The sequence below is a fragment of the Sceloporus undulatus genome, chromosome 1, assembly GCF_019175285.1.
Source record: "Sceloporus undulatus isolate JIND9_A2432 ecotype Alabama chromosome 1, SceUnd_v1.1, whole genome shotgun sequence".
NCBI classification, from domain to species: Eukaryota; Metazoa; Chordata; class Lepidosauria; order Squamata; family Phrynosomatidae; genus Sceloporus; species Sceloporus undulatus.
Genome location: NC_056522.1, coordinates 6970858 through 6996647, shown reverse-complemented (window position 1 = coordinate 6996647; position 25790 = coordinate 6970858). Strand labels below are relative to the sequence as shown.

Here is a 25790-nt window from a genome sequence, read left to right as displayed (position 1 = left end):
TTAGTTATATCCTGCATCTCTACAAAATGCAATCAGGGTGGCTTACAAGATTAAAATATACAGTCGGAACCCTCAACCCCCCCTTAAAATACAATTAAACAATGTAGAATTTAAAACGTAAAACATACTTTAAAAAAAGCCTAGTTATGATTTTGGGAGGGGAATGGGTATCTTTTTCTATTAAACAATACAATTCCCCCCACCCCCCATTTAAAATGTGAACTGCTGCTCACATTCAGAACAATGGGAGTACACAGCATCAAGAAGGGTTAAGGCCAGGAGAACAGCTGCGAGGGCAATATTTCCCCCCAGACCTGTCTCACACTGATCTAGAAAACATTTGGGGCACAGGACAGTTACTACAGTGTGCTACAGATTCCATCTCTTAAGTTTCAAGAGGCTGTGGCTGGATAATCACTTCTTTACTCAAGCTTCTCCAAGAATTGGGAGCGTACTGCACAGTGACCTATTCTTGTGACTAAAATATTTCTTTTCCTCATCCAGTTGCTGGACTTTGCTCATAAGGAAGTGAAACATCCTGAGTTACCTTTGCAGGTGAGTGTGGATGCTTCCAGACTGGGGTTGCCATGTGAGGGAGTGTGTGCAAGGGAGTGGGGGAATGACACAAGGGTGGGAGTGCGCATGGGGACAGTGGGGGGGGGAGTCCAGGGGAGAGCCTGACCAGGTGTCACCCCCCCCCCTTTTCTGGTGTCACCCAGTCACCTTCTAGTGACGCCACTGCCATCAGGAAATTTACAAATTACAAGTTAGTATTTGTAATTTTATATTGTTTTTAGCTGATGATTTAATTTTTGTATCGCAATATGTTTTTAAAATTGTTATTGTGAGTTGCTTTGGGTCCCTTCAGGGAGAAAGGCAGGATAGAAATTAAATAATTAAATAATTAAATAATTAAATAATTTTCCCCCTAGCGTTTAGGTGGAATATCTTTTCCTGTAGTAATCATCCATTGCTTCGTATCCTAGTCTCTGGAGCAGGAGAAAACAAGCTTGCTCCATCTTCAGTATGATACCCCTTCAAATACTTAACAGGGCTTAACCATCTCTTCTCCATCTCTAATCATACAAAGATCCCTAAGCTGTTCTTCATAGGGCACAGTTTCCAGACCCTTCACCATCTTAGTTGCTCTCCTTTGGACATGCTCCAGTTTCTCAACAACCTTTTTAAATCGTGGTGCCCAGAACTGGACACAGTATTCCAGGTGAGGCCTGATGAAAGGTGAATACAGTGGCACTATTATTTCCTTTGATCTAGACACTAGACTTTCATTGATGCAGCCTAGAATTGCATTGGCCTCCTGGTAGGGTTGTCCCTTATTTGAGGACCAGAAAGCTTGTCACTCATAGGGCTGCGTGTGTTTGTGCCTTCAAGTCACCTGTCAACTTATGGCAATCCTTTGAAATTCCCAGGGTTTTCTTAGCCAAGGAATCCTCAGAGGTGGTTTTGTCAGTACCTTCCTCTGAAATAGAGCCTACAGCACCTGGTATTGGTTGGTAATTTGCCATGGTTTTCCCTCCCAGAACCTGCAAGATCCTGAAATCAAGACAGCAGCGATTGGACAAACTGAGGCAAAAGAGAGTGGAGACAACCAAGTGGATATTGGCCCCTAAAGATTGTCAGGATGTTGCCTTTCATAAGAGCAAGCAGGGAAACTGCCAAAGAACTGCCAAAGATCTTCAGTGATATTCCAAACAAAAATTTAACTGATCAATTTAGATTTTAAAAAGATTAAATTGATTGCAATTAAATGGAGTTCCCACTCTACTGTTTTGACTCTGCTTCAGTCTCTGGTGAGATGTTAAGGACATTTCTCCTATGGAGCAGGAATTTTCTGAGCATGGAAAGTCCCAGTCACCCTTGTGACCCTCAATATCAAATTAGTATCCATAAAAGAGATTGCCACTGGATGGCCACCAGGGGGCGCCCCACCACAGGAAACCAACCGTATGGTATTGGGAAATCCAGATGGCTCAGGATGGGAGAAGCCAGAGGCACTTAGCCAAGATCACTTAAAATCAGAATCCACATAATTCCTTCACTGAGGAGAGTGATGAGGGAGAGCTAGACTTGCAAATGGTCTGCATACAACAACCAAAGGGAGTTTCCTTCTGGAAATGAAACTCTTTTTGACTGAGGACATTCACACTGATTGTCCGGACATTTCTGCATATCACACCCCATTCTTCTCCCCTGGGAATGTTATTTCACTCTTGGAATAGCCATTGAATTCCTGTAACACTGCTCTCAGGACCCATTTCTTGCCATAAATACATGTGCCCAGACAATAGCAAATCTGTCTACCTTGAAGCCAGACAGATTCTCTGTTCAATTTCAGCTGGACACCTCAGTCACTGGACACCCATCTGTCACAAGTGGCTACTGAGCCATCCTCATTCAGGTAACCCCACAATTGGAACTATGGGGTCATTGCCACTTGGGGTATAATCCATGTCCCAATCCGGCTCTACTCCACTTTGTAAGTGATTCCGAAAAGGTCCCTCGTTCTCACTATGAAAAGGGACCTTTTGTGGAATCTCTTTTTTCACTGGGAATGCTTGTCGTTCCCATTAGATGGAGCCAGGGGAAAGCGTCTCTCTTGCTCTCTTCCTCCCCTCCCTCCCTTCCTTTCTTCTTTCCTTCCTTCTCCTTCTCCCCCTTCTTTTCCTTCCTTCTTTCCTTTCTTCCTGCTTACCTTCTCTCTTTCCTTCCCGCGGCCACCGCTTCCCTAGTACAAGTGGGGCTTCCGGCGCTGCTGCTGTGCTGCTGCCACTTCCCCTTCAAAAGGGAGCTTGGCTTGGGCTGCATCCGCACTACAGAGCAAGGCAAGTCCAGGGGACCCGGGAGGAGGAGGGCAAGAGACAATATTTTTAAAAAGAAATAATCAAAAAATCGATCTATTGCTAAAGCAACTTCTTGTTGCTTTAGCAATATATTGATTTTTCAATTATTTCTATTGTCAAAAAAAGAGAGAGAATTGATTCTGATCTGGCACACTTCCTTTTCCTTCCTTCTTGCTTACCTTCTCTCTTTCCTTCCCACTGCCGCCTCTTCTCTAGTGCACTAGGGAAGCGGTGGCAGCAGGAAGGAAAGAGAGAAGGTAAGCAGGAGGGAAGGAAGAGAGAAAGAGAGTAACCACTACCAATGCAGTGTCAGAAAACACTGGGTTATTTGGGTTTGCCCCACTTCTATCCTCCTAGAATCAATCCAATGAGGATTGGAATTGGTTTCAAATGGGAACAAAGGTCGTTTGCCTCGAATCCCACTTCGGAGCAAACTGTAGTGGGAATGACCCTTGAGTTTCAGGATCAGTATAGTATACCTCTTAGCCACCCTGCAACTCACTATTACCTACTACCTGTGCATCTTTAGTTCCTATGTGTGTGAGTGAGAGAGTGTGCTGTAAATGTGGGTTCCCTTTTTATAAATAAACTAAATTGATTTAGAACCTGCTTCTGGAGTTCTCTGATATACACAGGCCTAGATCCTGGTTTTACATTACCAAAGCCCTCTCACTGCTTCCTATTGAGCTAGACTAATTTCCTCATTGAATTCAATTTGCAGGTGCTCTCTCAGGACCCCCTGCAATTTAGGTAACAGTAAGCTACATTTCAGGGGAAGAAATGGGGATAAAAAACCTCTTGAGTATTCCTTGCCTAAGAAAACCCTATGAGATTTACCATACCTTGACAGGCAACTTGAAGGTGCACACACACACACACACACACACACACACAGGTACGTAAAAGTGATTTTGTAGCACAACAAGTGACTCTTGGTAGAAACAATGCAGTTTGACAACACTTTAAGTGCTTTATAGCCTATAGAATCCTGGGATTTGTACTTTTACAAGGTCTTTAGCCTTCTCTGCCAAAAAGTGCTGGTGCCTGACCCAACTACAAGTCCCAGGATCCTTTAGGATGGAGCCATGGCAGTTAAAGTGGTGGCAAACTGCATTATTTATTTTACAGTGTAAATGCATCCTTGAAGCCACATACACATATACAAGCGTGGTTCAGTACTGTGCAAAGCCATTTTCCTTGTTCCTTCCCTTAATTCCTTGGTAGCACAGGGGAGAATGGATCTAGCAAATGCATCTTTTCTTAGTCCATCAGGTCAAGCTTTCTTAGGGCACCTGTCAGAGGCAAAAGAGAATTCAGCTCGTTTCCCCCATCTGTTCATCTCATCTGTTCCTTCCTCAGTCCATTTCCCTCTGCTTCACTTTTATCTCCCAATAGGAAAGGACAAATCCAGATCTTTTGCACCAATGGCTGGGCTGACCCAGCTCACACCCCCCACAGAGGCTGGGTTGCCTGGCAGGGTGAGATGTCTGGCACTCAGATTTCATGAATTCCCAGCAGAGAGGGGAAGGGTGGCAGCTTAGACAGGTGAACCAACTGGGAGCACAGCTGCTGCTTTTTATGAAGGAGGTCAAGCTAGTAAATAAACCCCTGGGGAATCTGCCCCCACTCCCTATCCTTCCAGGATCCTAGCTGCTTGTCGTTTAGTAGGAAAGACAAGTTGGCCAAAAGCTCACCTGCTCATTCAGCAGCTGTGGCTTTCTCATGCGCAGCTTACATATACCAGATCTCAGATTCACTGGGCGTGGATACAAAGTTCAGCGAGTCATAACCACAGTCTAAAGCAAGGCTGGACAAAAGGTCAGCCTGGGGTTGCATGTGATTTTCCAAAGGCAGTTTATTCTGGCCCCTAAGCCCTCCTGATTCCCAAAGCAGCATTTTTATTTCTGGCCCAAATCACCTTTTCCAAAAACCTTCCAGGAGTGCCTTTTCTACCTCAAAGATAGGGTCTACCTCAAAAGCTTATTGGTTTTGCAATCTCGCTTTGTCAATGTTCTGGAAGCCACAAGTTGGAAACTACCTGAAGGCACAGAACAACAACAAAGGTGAATGTCATAGCCAGTTTCTACTGAAAGACAGATGTTTGGGGAGAGATGGTGTCACCCCACTTTTATGGTGTCACTTGGTGTGGTTCATACTCCCAGCACTCCCCCAGTAACTTCTCTGGCCTCTCCAGACCACTGGATTAATCTTTTTTCTGTCTTTGTAAAAGCTTCGGAATCACCTTTTCTGGAAGCCTCCAGGTAAAGTAGGCGCAGGACAGACTGCCTGAAAAGGTCACCCTGCTGGCGGCCTAATTTCCTCCGAAGGGAAACCGCAGCCACCAAACTGTGCGGCTTCTCTCTGGAGGAAAAAGAACCAGGAAAAACCAGGTTCTTTTTGTGCTGCAGGGCCGGCGTAATGAGTGCGCCACTGGTGCACTCGTTATGTAAGTGATGCATGGTGATGTGTGGATGCCACATGGTGCTTACGTAACAATGGTGGCAGCCGTGTACACGGGACACTGCCATTGTTATGGCACCGTGCCGTGCTAGAGTTAGGGACTGTGCAGTTGCCGTGTAGTCCCTAACCCAAAATTGATGCCAGCACGGCACATTTACGTGGTCTGTACTGTGCCATAGTTTACTTTTTAAATAGGTAGCAATTTCTGCTTAACATTTTTTTAAAAGGATTTTTATTGATTAAAGGATACAATTAAATTAATCATCATACAGTCACATAGTGCATCTTACTCTGTGTAATTCATCATAATTGCAATACAAAATAAAATATACCTATAAATATCTCCCTTGTCTATACATATTTACTTTGTGTAATTCCAATTTTCTTTTAACAAACACATAGTTTACTCTTCATAACTCTTAGTTTACTTGTCAGATGAAAAGATTTGATCATATCGTTTCCAATCTTTTATATTCTCTAATGCTTCTTTATATACTCATCTATTAATTTCCACTTTTTATTCTCTTTATCTTTACCTCTTAATAATGTCGTCAGCTTATCCATCTCTTTAAGATCTACCACTTTCAACAGCCATTCTTCAACATTTGGCACTTTTTTGTCTTTCCAATATCTATCCAGTACGATTCTAGCAGCTGATATAAGATACAACATAATCTTCCAATAAGTTTTTTCTATTTCTGTTCCCATGTAAGAGGTCATATTAAGTAAATACAATTCTGGTGACAGGGAAAATCTGATATTAAAATTTTTTTGTATTGTATTATGTATTTTCTTCCAGAATCTTTTAATCTTGTTGCATCCCCACCACACATGAAAATAGGAACCTTTTTCCTTCCTACACTTCCAGCATTTATCATTATTGGTATTTGTCATTTTTGCTATTCTTGCCGGAGTGTAATACCACCTATTATAGACCTTAATGTAATTTTCCTTCAAGTCTTGAGATGCTGTAAATTTGCGTGTTTTTCTCCAGGAATTTTCCCAATCTTCTATTGCAATTATACGACCGAATTCTTGAGCCCATTTTATCATATTATTTGTAACCGTTTCACTTTCTAATTCACGTGCCATTAGAACTTTATATATTTTTCCTATCTTGCCTTTCTCTTGGGCCCATATTGTTTTATCAAATTCATTTTCTTCCTTTTCGAATCCTTCCTTAGCCATATCTTGTTTGAATTTTGATCTTATTTGTAAATACCCAAACCATTGTAGTCTCATCCCTTCATTTTCTAGAACATCCTTAGGCTTTATATCTATTTCTCCATTCAAATTCTTTTTTAACAGATCTTTATATCTTAGCCAATCCTGGTTTCTATCCCATCTACTAAAGAAGGCTTCCTGAGTAGATACCCAGAGTGGGATTTTTTGATAGAATTTTCCCTTACTGCTTAACATTTAAAAAACAAACTATATCCATTTACCCCCCAAGAATTGGATATGGACTTCAAGACATTTTGTGGGGGATTAGGAGAGTCTATTTGGTTATATATTTCTGGGTAGTCCATTCATTTCCTGGAAAGGCTTGAGCACAGAAAACGGGCTCCTGAAGAAACTCTACTGTTGTCCAACTTTGCCTTCTGTTATACTTTGTTTCTGCTTTTCCTGTAATGCCAGCATGACCAGGCGCAGAGAATGAATTGCTCTGAAGAATTCTTCTTCTTTTTCTAACTGCACAGTCATGATGACTGTGTTAAAATGAAGTTGACAGCCATCAGGTTGCAAAACAGTTACCGAAACAGGTGAGACAATTTGCTGAAAAAGAAGAAATGTATCAATGGTAAAGCTGTAAATCCTTGACTGTTTCCCGCATGCATATGGGATTAATAATTATTGTAGTTTCCCCCCATCTGCTATAGGAGAAAATAAACATTCCTCTGCAGTATTTTCTCTCCACGTCCAAACATTCCAAAGTGTTGTAATTTGTAAATGAATTATTCTTCATGGGTGTTTTTGCACAGAAATCCTGTTTTCTGCAAAGAAACCCTGAGTTACCCTACTAGTCACTTCTCTCCAGGATGAAAAGAAGCCAATGATAAGCACGTAGTCTTTGTGTTCTGACTGTGTATGCACTGCAGAAATAATCCAATCTGACAGTGCTTAAACCTCCATGGCTCAATGCTATGGAATTCTGAGATTTGTAGTTTTGTTGATTTATTTAGCCTTTGCTAAATAGAGAGTTCTGGTGCACCAACAAACTACAAATCCCTGGATTCCACTGCACTGAGCCATGGCAGTGAAAGCAGTGTCAAACTGCATTAGTTCTGTAGTATGGATGCAGCCTCTGTCTTCCAACTAATTACAGATCCATTTAATATGGTCTAGCTCACTGTTCATCAGCTTGTCTGTAAGAATATCACAGGGGACCTTGTCAAGTTTTGAACAATTTGATTACCCTCCATTTTCACGGGGGATCAGTTCCGTATCCCCCCTCCCCGTGAAAACAGAGGTTCACGCATATTCAAGCCTCATAGGTTTGAATGGGACGCACCCCCATGTGCATGGCCAGGGCATGCATGTGGGGCGCATGCGCCATAGGAAATAGTGGAGGTTGCCTCTCTGTGGATATTCGAGGGGCGGGTTAGGAGGGGCAACTGTAAAAACAAAGAACATCAGTTTGAAACCATATATGGGGGTAACTTGCTTGCTTTGGAAAAAAGCAGAGGCTATAATGCTGTGTATTTGACTATGTTCTCCTGTTCAAAGCCTCATGTGCATTACCCTACACTGACTGTTGGCCTCAGGTGACTGGGGCTGTGTGTGTGTGTGTGTGTGTGTGTGTGTGTGTGTGTGTGTTGGCATTCTGTAATTGTAGGGATTTTTCCTTTCAGAATTTTGCAACACTTTTCTGATTATTGCCATGGCAAGATTACAAAACCAGTAAGTCCTTGAGGTAGCGGTCTCTGTTGCAATTCAGAATCAAGGCTGTGTTACAGTGCCACTTCTTTAAAAGGATGACCTCAGTAGTGTTGCTTCAGGATGGTGGTGGATAAGGGCATTGCCACCTCCCCAAATAAGATTCCCCCCCTTCAAATTTTTGTTCAGTCCCACAATGAGACAGTGAAATTTGTTCACTCTTCTGTTTACTGTGTTAGGATTCCCTTGGCCACTCTGTCTGCCTCTTTTCTTTGGATATCTGAACTCTGTTTGCAAATGCTCAATTGAAGTTTCAAGTTACTGAAATGCTAAAACTTAGGACCTGAAGGAAAATATCATTGGGGAGGCAGAATTGCAGAATTGCTATTTCAAAGGGCTGTGCACTCATTTTGTTCTTCCTCCATGAAAAAAAAAATTCAATCTCTCTCTCTTTTTTTTAATGGCACTATTTTCAGGCAGTTTTGATCCCAAACCATGCAGAGCCATCTCACACCCACAAGCACCCCAAAATCTTGTACAGTGGCCCTTGTTATCTGCTGGGGTTTGGTTCCAGAACTCTCCGTGGATAACAAAATCTGTTAGTGCTCCAGTCTCTTTAAATACAATGCAAAATGGTGTCCCTTATATAAAATAGTAAAATCAAGGTTTGCTATCTGGAATTTATACTTTTTAAAAATCTTTTCAAGTCATGGATGCTTGAATCTGTGGATCAAAAATCCGTGGATAAGGAGGGCCAACCGTATTACCTCCCCAATACCTTCATTGTCTTCTCAAAATGATGAATGGAAGTGATGTGATTGTTGCCATTTTAAGAGATACTGCAGAGGGAAATAGAAGTATTTGGGCTTCTCTGGGGAGGGAATTGACCCCTTAGACACACACCCATGTGGTGCAATAGGTACATTAGAACAGTCTTTGGCTCAGCCGCCAACATCATGGTGTTCTCTAGAGAGGTTGAATAGCAACCAGCCAAGCCTACAGATGGTGGACCATTAAGGAAATAAAGACGGAGATGGAGAAGCCCTTCAAATGTATTGAGAACAGACCCTCATCGCACACAGTGGCTGATGTCTGGTAAATCTGGATTGAGGAGAGGGTTGAGGCTGGGAGATGCTATTTAGTTAGGTATACAGTGAGCCCTTGATATCTGCTGAGGTTTGGTTCCAGGACCCTTGGTGGATATCATAATCCATGGACGCTCAAGTCTCATTAAATACAATCGCATAGTAAAATGGTGTCCTTTATATAAAATGGCAAAAATAAATGTTTTCTTTTTGGAATTTATATTTTTTGGAATATTTTCAATCCGTGTATGCTTAACATTAATTTATTGAAGCAGGCTTTTAAACATATAATCAGGAAAGGATGGTTTTATATGGGGTTTGTATTTTAGCTACATTTTAAACTTTGTATGTTTTTATTTAATTTTATACTATTTTAACTAAGTAATTTTAATTGTTTTAAATTTTATCATGATGTTTTAATAACGTTTTAGCTTGTGAGCTGCCTCTTTGGGAGAAAGGCAGCATATGAAATAAATAAATAAATAATAAGCAATAACAATCCTGGTATAACTATAGTGTGAGACTCACAATTATATAACAAGATATGTATAGTGCTCCTCTATAATCATGTTACTAGTGTAATGGTCAATGTAAAAACTACAATTGTATTTATGAGTCACACTAGTAATAGAGATGCAATAAGACATGTAGAAAAGATATAAGTTTCATGACAAACCTCTGTAAAGGGCAATATACAAATAGCGTTGGTACCCAATTAATGTAGAATGTGCATAATACAATATCTATCTCACTTGAACATGTAATAAAGTATGCTCTTCATGAATAATTATATATCTTGTAATTAACCAAACAGCAATAATTTATCCATAATATAAATAAAGAGTGAAACAAGGAATGACACATATACATTTTAAAAGTGTTAAATCTATAGACAACAGGTTATCAAGGTGAATATCTTGACAGTCATATATAACGCTGCTTGGTTAAGCCAAACTGTTGTAGAGAGTAATTATGATGCTAGTAGTAGTTCTTATCAGGAACACTCCATAAACAACAGCTGATCTGAATTCTTTCCGTGCTCATAAAATAGCATTTTCTGCATATTTTGCAGAGAATAATGGCAAAGATTCTCATTTGACCAGGTTTTTCCTCATCAGTGTTTCCTCACATTTCAGTAACAAATATAAGAAACAAAACAAAACAGTTTAAAAAGTATTTTAAAATATTCTTCCCCTCCCTGCCCCAACATCAACTTCAAGAAAGTCAAGGTGGAAAATGCAAAGACTGGTTTCTTTCTGAACACTAAGAAAACAAAAAAGAATAACCACAGACGATCTACATAAAATGAAGAGATTGAACTAGTTCAAGATTTTTCGTTCTTGAGGTATCAATAATCAATTAGAACAGAGACTACAGTCAAGAAATTAGAAGAAGACCTGGGCTTGGAAGGGCAGCTATGAAGGAGCTATACAAGTCCTTGAAGTATAAAAATGTTTCATTGAATGCTAAAGTAAGGATGGTCAATGCAATAGTATTTCCCATCTCTATGTATGGTTGTGACAGCTGGATAATGAAGAAAGTAAATTTACAGCGCTTTATAAATAAAGGTTAATAATAATAATAGGAAGAAAATCAACTCATTTGAGATGTTGTGCTGGAGAAGAATTCTCTGAATACCGTGGATTGCTAAAAGGACAAATAAGTTGGACCTAAGGGAAATCAGACCTGAATTCTCCTTAGAAGCAAGGATGGCTAAACTGAGCTTGTCGTACTTTGCCATAGCAGGAGAAAACATGACTTGCTAGAAAAGACAACAATGCTTGGTAAAGCATTGTTTGTAAAGTGGAAGACTGCATACCGGATGGATAGTTTCAATCAGAGAAGCCACAGCCATGAATCTGCAAGAGCTGATCAGGGCTGAGGATGACAGGGTGACTTGGAGGTTTCTCATTCATAGGGTTGCTATGGGTCTATTGGCCAAAGTAGATGGGCATGAAAGAGCAGCCCGAGTCCGCTCCGGCCGTAGGCAGGTCAGAAACCCACTGACTGCACAGCCTGCTGACCAGCGCCACCAGGAGTCATTTTATTGTGGTTCCTTTTTGCTCTGGACTTAGAGACCAGAGCAGGGACCAGACTGCCTTCTGGCCACTTTGGAGGCATGAGTCTTCTCAATGCCACACCTTCAAAGTGGCCAGAAGCTGCTTCATTTTGACTGTTTCACCCCAAAATTAGCTTGAAGGCAGTTAACAACAAAATGGTATAGAAACTGCAGTATTTCTGTCAGACATAGAGACAAAAATTAAGGCATGGAAACCATCTCATCTTCTACCGATATTTATTTAAAATGTTCTAAAATGCACCCCAGCCTTAACCTTTAATAACTATCCGCCAGCTCTCTGCTGTCCTTGTTTCAAAGGAAAGCAAATCTCTCACCCCACCTCCTGGAGGAAGACAAAACTGCAAAACCCCACTTTTAAAATGGGAATGTTGCAGCATGAATTGCTGCTCCACTCAGTCAGTTAGTCTAGTCATTCAGCCATTCCTCTTTCAGTAGTAGTAGTAGTAGTAGTAGTAATAGTTGTTAACTGCCCTCAAGTCATCCTTGATTCATTTCAACCCTGTGGATGAGACACATCTGAGCCCCCAGTCTTCCAATGCTCTGCTTAAGTCCTGTAGATTCATGCCCATTACCTCCTTTATAGAGTCCATCCATCTAGCATGCGGTCTTCCTCTCTTTCCACATCCCTCTACTTTTCTAGCATTATTGTATTTTCCAGTGAATGGTACCTTCTCAGCGTCTGACATACTTAATTTGATCATCTTGGCTTCCAGGGAAATCTCTGGCTTTGTCTCTCAAGAACCTACTTGTTTGTCTTCTTGACCATCCACAGCACTTTTCTCCTGCATCACATAAAAAAAGAGTTGATTTTCCTCTTGTCTGCTTTTGTCAGTGTCCAGCTCTCACATCTGTACATGGGGAACACAATGCCTCAAACTATTCTAACTTTAGTGTTCAGCTGTATATCTTTACACTCTAGTTTTTTCATAGCTGCTGTTCCCATTCCTAGTCTTCTGATTTCTAGACTGCAGTCTCTTTTCTGATCAGTGATTGATCCAAGGTATGGGAAATCTTTAACTATTTTAATTTCTTCATTGTCTAGGTTAAATTTATGCACTTCTTCCTTTTTAGTATACTCCATTATATTCCCTCTTGCCAGTTGCGGTCCTGAATTGGGTGACACCCGGTGTGGAGGTGGGACTTCCGGATGGGGGGGATGGACTCTGGCACTGGGACTTCCAGGCTCCAGGACTGGAGGAGTGCCCATGTGGCCTAGAGGAGCACCTGCGCAGCCCTTAAAGCACCCACATGGGCCCAAGAAGTGCACACGCAGGCCAAAGTAGCACCTGCAGGGGGCAGGGGGCCAACTGGGATGTCACCCCCCTTCTGGGGTGTCACCTGGTGCAGCCTGCACTCCCTCACCCCCAGTGGCGCTTCTGCCTCTCACCACTGCTTTTCTCTCATTCTCCCACATAACAGTTGGTCACATCCCATGACTGCATCAGAAGTCATGACCCCACTAGATCTCATGCCGGTTATTGAAGCCTGGGAACTGGAATCCAAAGAAACATAAATCAAGTCTGTATTTAGACTTGGGGCTCATCTCCAAGATACCTCATTATGTACATACATGCAAATACAGGTACAGTATTCCAAAATCCAGGGGGAAATATCTAAAATCCAAACCACATCTGATCCCAAGCATTTTGGATATGAGAGATTTGACCTGTACTATCATCTCCCCTTTGTTCTGCTTTTACAGAAATGTGCAAAGAAAAAAAACCCATCCCTTCCCCCCCACAAAATCCACCCTCAAATGTGTCAAATCAGTCTAGGAAAAATAGCTTACTTTCTGATAATAAAGAGATTTTTAATTTAAAAAACCTGTTTCGTTCATCAAGTGAGGATGAACTACATTAGGGTCTTCTTCCAAGCTATATGTTCCTGTTTTCTTCAAGGTGGCAGGGATTAAAACCTTTCCCATCACTTGCTACATGAAGTCTTTTTTAAAGTAGAGATGCTGGCTAGGGGTTGAACCTCTTATGTGCAGCATGTATTCCACCAAGGACTACTTAAGATTACAGTAACTTTGGCCTTCTTAATCATTCGTTCTCTACTTTTGGTCCTCCAACCTTTGTTTTGGACATCAGCAACCAGTAAGTCCATGTAGTATTGCTGATGCACAGGGATTCTGGGGCTGAAGTCCAAACTATCTGGAGATTAAAGGTTGAAAACTACTGTTCTAGGCTTAAAATACAGTATTTGGCCTTCAGAAAATCCTGACCCATAACACACACAATTCCTTACCATTAGACCAATTGGCTTAGTATTTCTGGGATTTGAAACCTATGGAGGGCAAAAGATTCCTCACCCCTCTTCTACTGAGATCCAGAACGTTATCAGTTTATGTGCAAGGAGAAGGAACATCTGAAGCTGCACCATAAATGAACCCAAGAAACTGTATAACTAAGGGAGTATCCAGTCAAGAAACAGTAAACCATCAGAGAAGCAAGTGACAACTGCCACAGGTATTATGTAACAGATATCTTGTGAAATCAGGAAGATGTGAAAATAACTGACTGCCACAGTTGGGTGTGCAATCAAAGGATTATTGTTATTGTTAGTTGCTCTCGAGTCGATCTCAATTCATGGCGACCCTGTGGACGAGACTTCTCCCCTCCGCCCAAAAAAACCCCTTTCTTCCACTGCTCTGCTTAGGTCTTGTAGATTCAGGCCTATTACCTGCCTAATTGAGTCTAGCCATCTGGCATGTGGTCTTCCTCTCTTTCTACTACCCTCTACCCTTCCTAGCATTATTGTCTTTTCTAATAAATCATGCCATCCCATGATGTGGCCTCAGTTTTGTCATTTTGGCTTTCAGGGAGATTTTTGGCTTGATCTATTCTAAGACCCATTGGTTTGGCTTTTTGGCTGTCCAAGGTGTTCTCAGTGCTCTCCAATGATGTGCTATGGCTACTCAGTATCTGTGGAGGGGGAAAGTGGGTGAGTCATTTGACCAAGGATCACATGAGACTAAAAAGTAGAATTTTACCAGGATACAAATATCTTTGGCTGGTACTTATTGCACACCGTTGTGTCCATCTTGCTGCTGCCTTGCATTCCTTTCATTACTGTAGTGCACCTTTTCATTGATGGGCAAAACCCATCAATAGGCTCTCAGTCTCACTGCTGTTCCTTGACTGCCTTTGTATGACAGGTCCCTTCTGCTGTAGTTCAGTTTCTTATGCAATCATTTTGTGTGAGTGGGCATGATTCTGCTCCTCTCCCCTTTTCCCTCTCAGCGATCCTAGCTGCCAACAGCTTTCCGAAACTAGCTACTGTGTCCACATTCACACATCAACCAGCTTCTGGAGTCAGTTGGCAGCTGTGATCACTAGTCCCCCCTGAACCACAGGGCTGCTATGTGAATGTGCCCTCAGCAGCCCTATGGTGGAAAGAAACAGCCAAACACACGTTGGAAGCCAAACACAGTTTTCAGCATGTGCTTGGCAGTGCGGAAAACAGATCACACAACTATGGATAGCCAAAGTGAACAGGAAAAAGACCAGAGCAACAGTTTTGGTGTTACACCCTCACTTGAAGTAGGCCCAGATAATACAGGAGTACAAGATACCTCTGCAAACTCTGAGGGTCACACAAGTCTTCTGATGACTCCTTTTGAGATACATGGGTGATGTAGCATCTTTGAGTCCTGATATTGGGAGGAAGACCATAGATAGATAGATAGATAGATAGATGATAATTGTATTTCCTATTGCCATGTATGGATGTGAGAGCTGGACAGTTAAGAAGGAGGATAGGAGGAAAATCAACTCATTTCAAACATGGTGATGAAGAAGAGTGCTAAGGATTCCACGGACACCCAAAAAGACAAACAAATGGGTCTGGACTAGATCAAGCCAGAAATCTCCCTAGAAGCCAAATGACAAAACTCAGGTTGTCATACTTTGGACACACCATGAGAAGGCATGAATCATTGGACAAAACAGTAATGCTAGGAAAGGTAGGAAAGGTAGAGGGAAGTAGAAACAGAGGAAGGCTGTATGCAATATGGATGGACTCTATTAAAGAGATCAAGAGTATGAGTTTGCAGGAGCTGAGCAGAGCAGTGAAGGACAGAGGGTCTTGAGATATCTCATCAGCAGAGCTGCCATGGATCAAGATCAACTCAAGGGCAGTTAACAACAACAACAAAGATAGATAAAAGTCCTGTGCAGATCAAAAAAGTTACTCCTTGGATTTCTGGGAGTCGTGGTCCTAAAAATAAATAAAAAGAGGGATCTGATGAATACTGAGTGTTTCCAGGTTCTGGAAAACATAGAGAGTCTCACAATTGTGTAGATATCCCTCTTTTGGGTCCATGGGTAGTGCCATAATCAGAGTCAATCACCTCCGAATGTTGAAAACAGCAAGAATGATGTGCTTGTTCTAAACAGCATGTTTTAATTCAAAAGCTAAAACTCATACAAAGCATTGAAAATGGCATATGTCTTTCTTCTTTTTCCTTTACTGGCTTTAGAAATGGATGACATCTGCATGTGCAGATCAACCACACAGACATGTTTCATTGACTGTCAATCAGCAGAATGGTCTTTTTTATTTCAAAAGATCCTGAGTGAACTGCTGATCATCAGGTTCATCTCTTAGACTCGGGCGCTGAGGAGAGATGCAAACACATTTTAAGAATTATCCAGAGAAAGTGACTTCATTTTTATTGTTTTTTGTTGTGTGCTTTCAAGTCATTTCTGACTTATGGCAACCCTAACGCAAACCTATCATAGGCGGGATACAGATCGCCCAAAAGGGCAGTCTCCCGCCGCCCTGGTTTGCTGTGCGAGGGAGCTGCAGCGGACAAACTGCGTGACTCCCTTGCGGGTTCTTTTTGCGGCGTGGTTGTGATGCCGCAAGGCGCCAATGGCGCACTTGCGGCATCACAAGGGTGCCGAGACATGCGGACGCTAGGCATCTGTCATGTCAAAATGGCGGTGCCTGTATGTACAGGGCGCTACCATTTTGACACCCTTGTCACGTGCGAGGGGCGTCTGAAAGCGCCGCCCCTCGCATGTCACGATGGTGCCCTATAGGGCCCATCTAACGAGCATCATAGGTTTTTCTTGGCAAGATTTGTTCAGAGAAGGTTTGCCATTCCTTTCCCTGAGGGTGAGAGAGTATGACTTGCCCATGGTCACCCAGTGGGATTTAAACCCTAGTTTCTCAAGTTGTAGTCCAACACCCAAACCATTATTATAATAAACCACAATTCTTGAGTGGGGCTGTTGATATTCTTAAGCAAGGGATGTCATATGAGCATTTTAAGCTGAAACCAGGTCTTCTCTAGGGAAGGGCATATCTTCCTCACACATTATTTTACCCATCCCATCAATGTCCCCCCCCCCAGATGATTTTTTCAAGATGGGAGTGACCTTCAGAATGCTGATGTTTATCCTCAGCATCCTGGACATACCCTCCAACATTTCATAGATGGAAACCTGGACATGTGTGGCCAAGCAAGATCAGAGTGTGGTCAAGATGGCAAAAGTTATTCATGAGGAAGAATATGCAGCTAGGAAAGGTTGCAGAAGCTTGCCTTTGCCTGAGCCTACTGGGAAGGACAGGATTCTGCCCCTTCCTCTCCTCTCCCCACTGCAAACAACTTTTGCACTTTGAACTCCTATTGCAGCAACTTAAAAAAGCTGAGGAGAAAAGGGGGAAAGCGGAAGGAGGAGAGAGAAACTGGGACATTTTAAAAGCAGCTGAAAAAGTGGGATGAGAGAGGACTGGGCAAGACCTGGTCAATGATTATGAGTGGTGTTGTTAGTATTTATATCCTTCATTTTCCTCAGTTTGGGATTCAAGGCAGCTTCCAATAGTCAAAACTCACAGTATGCAAAAGTTGCAAAACAATTAATTGTCATGTACACTGAACCATCAGAAAGCAAAAATGTCACTATCTCAGCCACTCATAAAAAAAACCTTTTGGTTTTTTGAATATTTTAGATTTCAAAATGTAGAGAGATTTTGTAACACCTTTGAGACTAACTGAAAGAAAGAAATAGGCACCATGAGCTTTTGTAGACTTCAGTCTACTTCCTCAGATGCTTTTAGATTTCAGAATTCTGGATAAGGGCGATTCGACCAGTATACCATTTCTCCTTCAGGGACCTGAGGTTACCTGATGCAGCATTTCCGGATTAGGCCACATTTTCCATACTGCTTCAAGGGAAAGGAACACTTGAAAAAACGGCAAACTCCTCCAGCTATATAGCATTCCCGGGTCTTCCGCGGTATGAAGGCAAATCCTGCACATGCAGATACATGCATCCCATACATGAATGTAACATACACAACACACACAAAATCATTAGGATGGAGCAAAACAGTCCAGCCTTAGTGTATGTAGATCTTGGAGTTTTATACCCCTCTCAACTGTCCTGATTTGACAGGGATAGCCCCAGTTAATCCTCTGCTATCCCTTTTCCCAATATCCTCTAAAATGTCCCAGTTTCCTCCTCCTCCTCCTCCCACTTTCCCTCTTGGACCTGAGCTCAAAGTGGCAAAGTAGTCTACATTCAGTTGATTCAACAGAAGAAAGAGGAGAGGGGGCAGCTAGCCCTTCCTAAAAGGTCTATTTGGATTTTTGTTTTTCTCTTGGCTTCCTAAACTCAGTACAGTTTGAGTCTCCCTTACCTGAAATATTTCGGTCCAGAAGAGTGTTGGATTTTGGAATATTTTTATTTTGGAATATTTGTGTGGATATACATTGAGATACCTTGGAGATATAAAATCCATTTATGCTTCATACACATCTTATTACCTGAAGGTAATTTTATACACACTATTTTTAATAATTTTGTGCACGAAACAAAATTTGTGTACACTGAGCCATCAGAAAGCAAAGGTGCCACTATTTCAGTTACCCAGGTGGACAATGTTGGATTTTTGAGTATTTTGGATTATGAATAAAAGAGACTCACGCTGCACACAAATGCCATGCTTTTCCTGCTTAAAAGAGTAGTTTGGGGTGTTTTTCTGCATCAACAACCTGCCTGAGCATGTTGTTTTGGCCACATATTATCCTGATTTTCATCTGTGAAACTTTGGAGGGTTTGCCGGGCTTTTTGGCTGGCTGTAAAAGGCTACTATACTGTATTATATACCATATTATACTGTACTATAGGCAGCTGGCAAGCCAGTCTTATGAGGAATGACTTGGGGTGTTGGGAATGTTTAACTTGGAGAAAAGAAAATTGAGGCTGCTGCCACACTGCAAAATAATGAAGTTCAACACTGCTTTAACTACCATGCAATCCTGGGATTCGTAGCTTGTTGTGGCATCAGAGCTCTCTGAAAGAGAAGGCCAAATATCTCACAAAACTACAAATCCCAGAACTCCATAGCATTGAATTATCTGCGAGCCACGTTGGATCCCTCCAGGGAGAAAGGTGGCATATAAATGAAATAAATAAACAAATAATAAATATTGAGCCATGGCATTTAAAGTGGTGTCAAACTGCATTAATTTTGCAGTGTAGATGGAGCCGTGGAAGCATCTCTCTGCATTGTCCTTTCTGCCCCAGGCTGACAAAGATCTTCTCCACCTTCCTTCTGTTTCTTTCCCCCTTACCTGAAGAAGCCAGGAGTAGGAAAGACACAGCGACCAAAAACAGGTGAGCAATCTTCATGGCTTGGTTGCATGAGAAAAACTGCATCAGTGTTACAAAAGGCTTGAATAAACCCCAAAGACTGTCAGGAGAGAGTTGTCTTTCCTCTATTTGTAGTACTGCCCTTGGAAGTTGTGACACAGGGGACTGTTCAAGAGAATTGGGCAGAAAGGAAACCAAATAGTGTTGGAGTTTGTCAATCACAACGGTTTCCATGCAAGCTGCATCTGAGCCATGGCACACACATGTTCATTTCTATTTAAACACTGACCTCCCTTCCCCAAATCTCTTTAATTCTTCCCTCATTGACAAATTGGCCTGTTACAGACTGGCAAAATAAAGCTGCTTCGGGTCTCTTTGGAGGTATGCTATTTAAATGATGCATGCATCCTAAGAATCCGGAAGCTGCACCAAAGCTGCACTCCAGCACTTAGGAATGGAGTGTGGCTTTGGTGCGACCTCCGGACTCTTAGGACCCAGGCATCATTTAAATAGCATACCTCCAAAGAGACCCGAAGCAGCTTTATTTTGGCAGTCTGTAACAGGCCATACTCTTCTCTTTCTAAAAAGATTTCTTTTAAAGTGCACATTCCAACAACAGTCTAATGAGAATGTCTGCTGTATTGGGTTAAGAAATATAAATACATACATTTCATGGATTTGTTGTTTTTGTTTTCTGTTCTGGCAATTGACTTGTGATGCTATCATAGGGTTCTTTTGGCAGGATTTCTCCAGAAGTTTGCTATGGTCTTCCTCTAAGGGTTAAAGAGTGGTACCTGACCAAAGTCACTCAGTAGGCTTCCATGGCTGAGTGCAGATTCAAATCTTGGTATCCCAGAGTTCTAGGGTGCATCTTCTTCTTGTTGTTGTTACTATGTGGTTTCAAGTTGTTTCCAGCTTATGGGGATGCTAGGGCGACCCTATCATGGGGGTTTCTTGGCAAGATTTCTTCAAAGGGGCTTTGCCATTGCCATCTGAGGCTGAGAGAGTGTGACTTGCCCAAGGTCACCCAGTGTGTTTCCATGGCTGAACAGGGACTTGAACCCTGGTCTCAGGAGTCCTAATCCAACACTTGAACCACTGCATCACACTGGCAATTTATGTATAGGTTTGCTATATGCAATAGGAATGCTTGAACTATGTTTCTGGAGCTTTCTTCTTGTTTGTAGTTGGTTGTTCTCTTGAAATTAACACAGGTTCACTTTCAGATAGGAATATGAGCAATGTGATGTGCGATAGCAGATTATTGCATGCAGTTCGCATGTGAATATCCTCAACGCGATAGATGCACATTTAGCCCTCAGTGACGGAACTTACCACACTCTCCCATGGTCCCATGCAGCCTGTGCTTGTCCCATCGTTTTTCATGAACTGGATTTTCCTGTTTTATTTATTTATTTATTTATTTATTTTTGAAAACTTTATTATTAAAATAATCCAATACAAATCTCTACATACATACTTTTACATTCAATCCTTATACATGAGGCACATAGGAATAAATAAAACCTAAGAGTAAAGAAATAATACATATATAAAACATATATAAATGAAAACATTAAATTTCTTGTTTGCTTGTTTACATATTTTTCAATTTACTCTTCATCCTCTTTTCTCTCAATATTATCACCAACATTCTTGCCAAAACCTCCACTTTAAACCTTTCCATATCTTTCTTTCTACCTTCCCTTCCTTCCCTTTCTACCTAACCTAACTACTGTTCTTTCCTTACTACTTACAGTTTTCCTTCTTTTCTTTTCCAAAACTCCCACTTTTATTTTCACTTTCTTATTCCTTCCTATTACCCTTTTCCTATTCTTGATAATATGGGAAAGGTGGCAAACTTGCCAAACGTAGCTTATTTGAAAGCGTTTGGTTCCAACAACAAAGGAAAAGGGCTGGCGTAAGAAAGGAAGCAGACATGTGTTTATTAATTACAACAAATAAAAAGTAAGCCTGCCTGGGATCTGAAATTGTTTGTAGTTTAATTAGACAGTTTGAAATTTTTTTGTGGGCTTTTTGGGCTATGAGGCCATGTTCTAGAAGAGTTTATTCCTGACGTTTCACCAGCAGCTGTGGCTGGCATCTTCAGAGAATGGTGGCATGGAAGGGACCATAAACCATCCTGGAAATAAAATGCTGTTTGAAAACATTAAAATTCTGGGCCATGTCAACAGCTATCAGGTCCAAATAAACAGGGAAGCCACTGAAATCCATAAACACCTGGACAACTTCAACAGGAAAGAAGAAACCCTGAAAGTAAGCAGAGTTTGGCCACCAGTCCTGAAAAACACCAAAATCCGGACCTAGGAAATGCAAATGAAAACCACCCAGGGTGAGGGGGGTTTCCCAGCAGACAATGGATCATTAAGTAAATGGACACCCTGTAGGTCTTGCCATTCAACTACAGAATAAGACACAGATTCACATGCAAATCACCTCCTCTCAACTAACAGTATAGTTTCTTAATAAAGCATTTCCTTTTAACTACTGAAGTTTGATTTTCTGAACTTGGAATCCTGTGGTTCTGACAGTTGTCTAATTTGCCTGCCTTTATGCAGCTTTGACCTTCAAGGTGTGTGTTTGGGTGCCTTCAAATCACCTGGTGATTCCTGGTGATTATTTCCTAGGGTTTTCTTAGGCAAGGAATCCTCAGTTTTTTGCCCATTCCTGAAATCTAGCCTACAGCAGCTGGTGGTCTCCCTATAACCTTCAGACTCTGCTCAGGATTGCTTTTCCAGTTTGGACTGCTGCTTTCCTGGACCACACTTCTTCCTCTGCAACCCTGTGTATCTATGGCCTGGTTTTCTCCTTGTCTGCACCTGTGCACTGTAGATGCAATTACCTGGAGACTTGCCAGCATCAAACAGAAACGAAGAAGAGTACTGCACTGCCTTTCCTCCCAGTCTCAGTGTGGGCTAAAACCTTTGAAAGCTTTTTAAAAACAAGTGTTATTGCACACCTCTGTGCCCAGTCCCATACCTGATCTGTACTTCTCTGGCACATTTTGAAAGAATGGGAATTCCCCATTCTTTGCAAAGCACGGGAGAAGTATGGTTTGAGTATGGGATGCCAAGATCAGGTATGCAATGTCTCCAGATTGGGCATGGAGGTGTGCGATAACACCCGTTTTTAAAAAGTTTTAAAAGTTTCAGTCCATGCTGACACTGGGAAGAAAGGCAGTGTGATAATCTCCTAAGAGCCTTATAACATGAGAAAAGATAGCTGAAACAGAGCAGGAGAGTAGTAGCCATCTCTGCATTCTGTTGTAGCACTTCTGTTCTCTTCCTGAGGGAGAAAGTGGTAAAAACATGCCTTTCATTGCACTGGAAAAACCAATTTGGCAAAAGGCACGCTTTCACAACCATCCTCCTCAGGAATGGAAGTGCCACCATAGCATGCGGAGAAGCATAGAGAAAGCCACTACTGTCCTGCTCCATTTCAGCTTTCTTTTCTCATTCAATAAGGCTCTTAGTGATGAGTGGCTTCAGGTTGCCTTTGGTTTAACTTCAAACAACAAGGGAATAACAAGAGGAGATGCCAAAGCAGAGGCAATTGAGTGACTCAGGAGGTCAGCTATCCAGCATGGACTTGGAAAAGGGATCAACAGGAACAGAATAAGCTATTAGCTCTGATCTTGTGTTCCTGTATGGGCATCAAAGTACACCAAAAGGACTCTGAGCCCAAAGGCAGATGTGGATATGGACTCTTCCAGCCCTCAGGCAATCTCTACGAAAGGGGTCAGCTGTTCAGACAAACAAAGGCAGAAGGTCCTAGACATGTCCCATGCTGAGGAAACCAACCTCGAAGTCAGTAAGAAGCCTTTGTAACCTTAAGAAGAATAAACTTTGAATTCTGCTAAAGGTAGTGCCCCCATGGACTCATTCTCTGAAGATATTCACTTTTTTAAAAAAAAAACAAAACACCTTGAGTTTTGTAAATGTACCTCCCAGTTGTCTGAGCTAATTTTAATATGGATTCACAACAGGATACAAAAACTGGGCAAACTGGTATGATTATATTTAACTCTATTTCTACAGATTAAACATGGCAATACTGTACTGCACAACTCAGCAGGACGGTTCCCTCTGGGAGAGCCTCCCTGCTGGAGAGGAGCAGACTAGTTAAGCGCGGGATCAGGATACTTTGTCCCTGTGCCTGCTGTGTTTGGAGGAGGTCTTCTTCCTCTGAGTCAGGGAAGGTTTTCTTGAATGTTTATTTGAAAACTTAGAAGAAGCTGACTTTGCTTGGTGGGGTTTGTCCCTTTGCTTGGCAGAGGAAGCAACCCAGGGTTCTGGAAGCTTTGGGGAGACTCTCCAGGGATCAGGAGAGTGTGCTTTTTTGGAGGAGAAGGAATTGTTCTGATCCATGGACTCTCTGTGGGGCAAAACCCCTCTTCCAGTTGGGCTCTGGAAGGTATCTGAGCCAACAGATGGAGCTCTTTCTCTTTGTGAGGAGGAGGATCGCTTCCGTGGAGGAGCCACTGAGCCCTGCTTAGTGTGGGCCACCTTCTCTTTCCTCTCTCCTAGCTTAGCCCACGTTTTCTTCAGGCATGACAGCAACAGTCCCAGAATGTTGCGGAGCTTCTTGGGGGACTTTTTCTGAGCTTCCCCTGTATCTGTGGGATCTGACAACTTAGAGGGTGGATGGGGCTGCCTTTTAGACGTTTTTGTGGCTTTTCTTGATGGTTTAGTGTGCAATTTGGATGGTTTGGGGGATGGACTATCAGTGGCTGAAAAACTGACCTTCCGGGACCCAGAAGGAGACCTCCGGCCTCTGTTCCTCAGTTGAGGTCTTTCTGCAGAGTCCTGCCTAGCTGGGAAAGGTAGCTTTTCTGGGTTGTGAGGTTGGGGTTTTGTTTGCAGGCCCCTTCTGTTCTCTTCTCTCATTCGGAGATGGTCTCTCTCTACTTCTGGGCCTTCTGTGCTTTCTCTTCTTTTATCTCTCTTAGAAGGATGTCCTCTGCCCAGTCGCATCTTGGAGCTGTCCACACCTGGTACCAGTCCCCATTGTTCAGCTTCACTCCTCTTGATCTTCAGGAAGAAACCCAGGCTCATGTGGACCTCGCCTTTGCGCACGCTCAGCCGGGGGTAGACCAGGAGGGAAGGGCTGTGCCTGGAACGAGGATGAGGGCAAAAGGGGGTGCAGTGACCACATTGCAGACAAACGGGGTACTCCATGTAGGGTTGGCTGTGGCCCTTGCCCTTGGCCAGGCACATGTGCAAGTCCTGCATGACTTTATCCTTATCCAGGGACTTCAAAATGGTTCGAGGTAGGAAAGGATCATTTGGCTTGTCCTTGGGCTTAGTGGCTTTAGAGAGTTGCCTGATCAACCACTGTGGCATGTCATCTGTGAGGGCCATGGTAGCCTGGGCCTTAGTTTCTCTGGCCTGAATGTGGACAGGACTGCCTTTCTCTTTTTCAGTGGGATGCAAAGAGAGAGGCCTAGAGCTTGGTCTGGTCTTGGAGTCAGACGGGGGTGTGAGTGTCCTTGCTGCTGAGCTTTGAGCCTGGTGTGATGGCAGTGCATCCTTCTGATGGTGTTTCTTCTGGAGGTCCCAGTCAACCAATTCCTGCTCTTTGTAAGATAGCAAACTGATGCTACTTTTTTCTTCCTGTGAGTGTGTAGAACTGCCTTGCATCCTTGGGTCTGAGGGAAGAGCCGCAGGGATCAGTCTGGGCATGGAGTCAGACAGGAGTTTGGCTTCCCTTGATTTTATGTTCAGTGCCTTCTGACACAGATCAAGTTCAATCTGAGAACAGGAGTGGGCCTTTAGGCGAATCTCCTGGAGACCTTCCCCAACCCGGTATTGCTGTAAACCATCAGTGCCGTCCTGACCCTGAGTGACACCAGCTTGGATCTTGGCTTCTGTGCCAGAGGCCCACTGTGATGATGTTATGTCTTTCTGCTGTTGTATCATCTGGGCAGTCCACTCAAGCACCATTTGCTCCTTGCTGAATTCCTTGGCGGGGGGATAGGAGTGAGGTTTCTGTTGGAGGCTCTTTCTGCCTTGGCATGGTGGCGGGCTCTGAGAGGTACCAACATATGTCTTGGCCTTTGGGCCTGATGCTGTCTTCATTGGCATCACATCTGTCTCCTGATTTTTTTCCTGGATGTTCAACTCAAGCAATATCCCCTCAATCAGGGGATGGGAGAGTGGTTTCTCCTGGTGCTGTTGGACCTCCATACCAGCAATGTGTGTCAGTTGCTGGCAGTCCCCAACAATGGCAGCCTGACTCTTGGCTTTTGAGCTAGAGGCTGGCCGTACTGATGTCACATCTGCCTCTTCATGTTTCTTCAGAACATTCCAGTTGAGCAACAACTGCTCCTTATCTTGTCCCATCTTGGGATAGGAGGGTTGTTTCTGGTGAAGGTTTTGGAGATGCATCTCAACCTGGTCATGCTGCCAACCCTGAGAAACTCCTGGAGTAATGACAGCCTGGGCCTTGGCTTTTGGGCTAGAAGCTGGCCTTAATGATGTCACATCTGCCTCTTCATGTTTCTTCAGGACATTCCAGTTGAGCAACAACTGCTCCTCATTTTGTCCCATCTGGGGATAGGGGGGTTGTTTCTGGTGAAGGTTTTGGAGATGCATCTCAACCTGGTCATGCTGCCAACCCTGAGAAACTCCTGGAGTAATGACAGCCTGGACCTTGGCTTTTGGGCTAGAAGCTGGTCGGAATGATGTCACATCTGCCTCTTCATGTTTCTTGAGGATATTCCAGTTGAGCAACAACTGCTCCTCATTTTGTCCCATCTGGGGATAGGGGGGTTGTTTCTGGTGAAGGTTTTGGAGATGCATCT

The 25790-nt window shown here is 42.8% G+C and overlaps 1 protein-coding gene across 1 annotated transcript; it reads right to left on the bottom strand.

Annotated features, from left to right (window-relative positions):
• Positions 1 to 15757: 15757 nt before the first annotated feature.
• On the bottom strand, positions 15758 to 19100 carry LOC121918513 (beta-defensin 14-like). The gene is made up of 3 exons (XM_042444552.1): positions 18949 to 19100; positions 17497 to 17623; positions 15758 to 15980 (listed from the first exon to the last, which is right to left on the bottom strand). Exons 1-3 carry the CDS (start codon positions 19031 to 19033, stop codon positions 15968 to 15970), a joined length of 225 nt encoding a protein of 74 aa, XP_042300486.1. The 5' UTR covers positions 19034 to 19100; the 3' UTR covers positions 15758 to 15967.
• Between the last annotated feature and the right edge of the window lie 6690 nt (positions 19101 to 25790).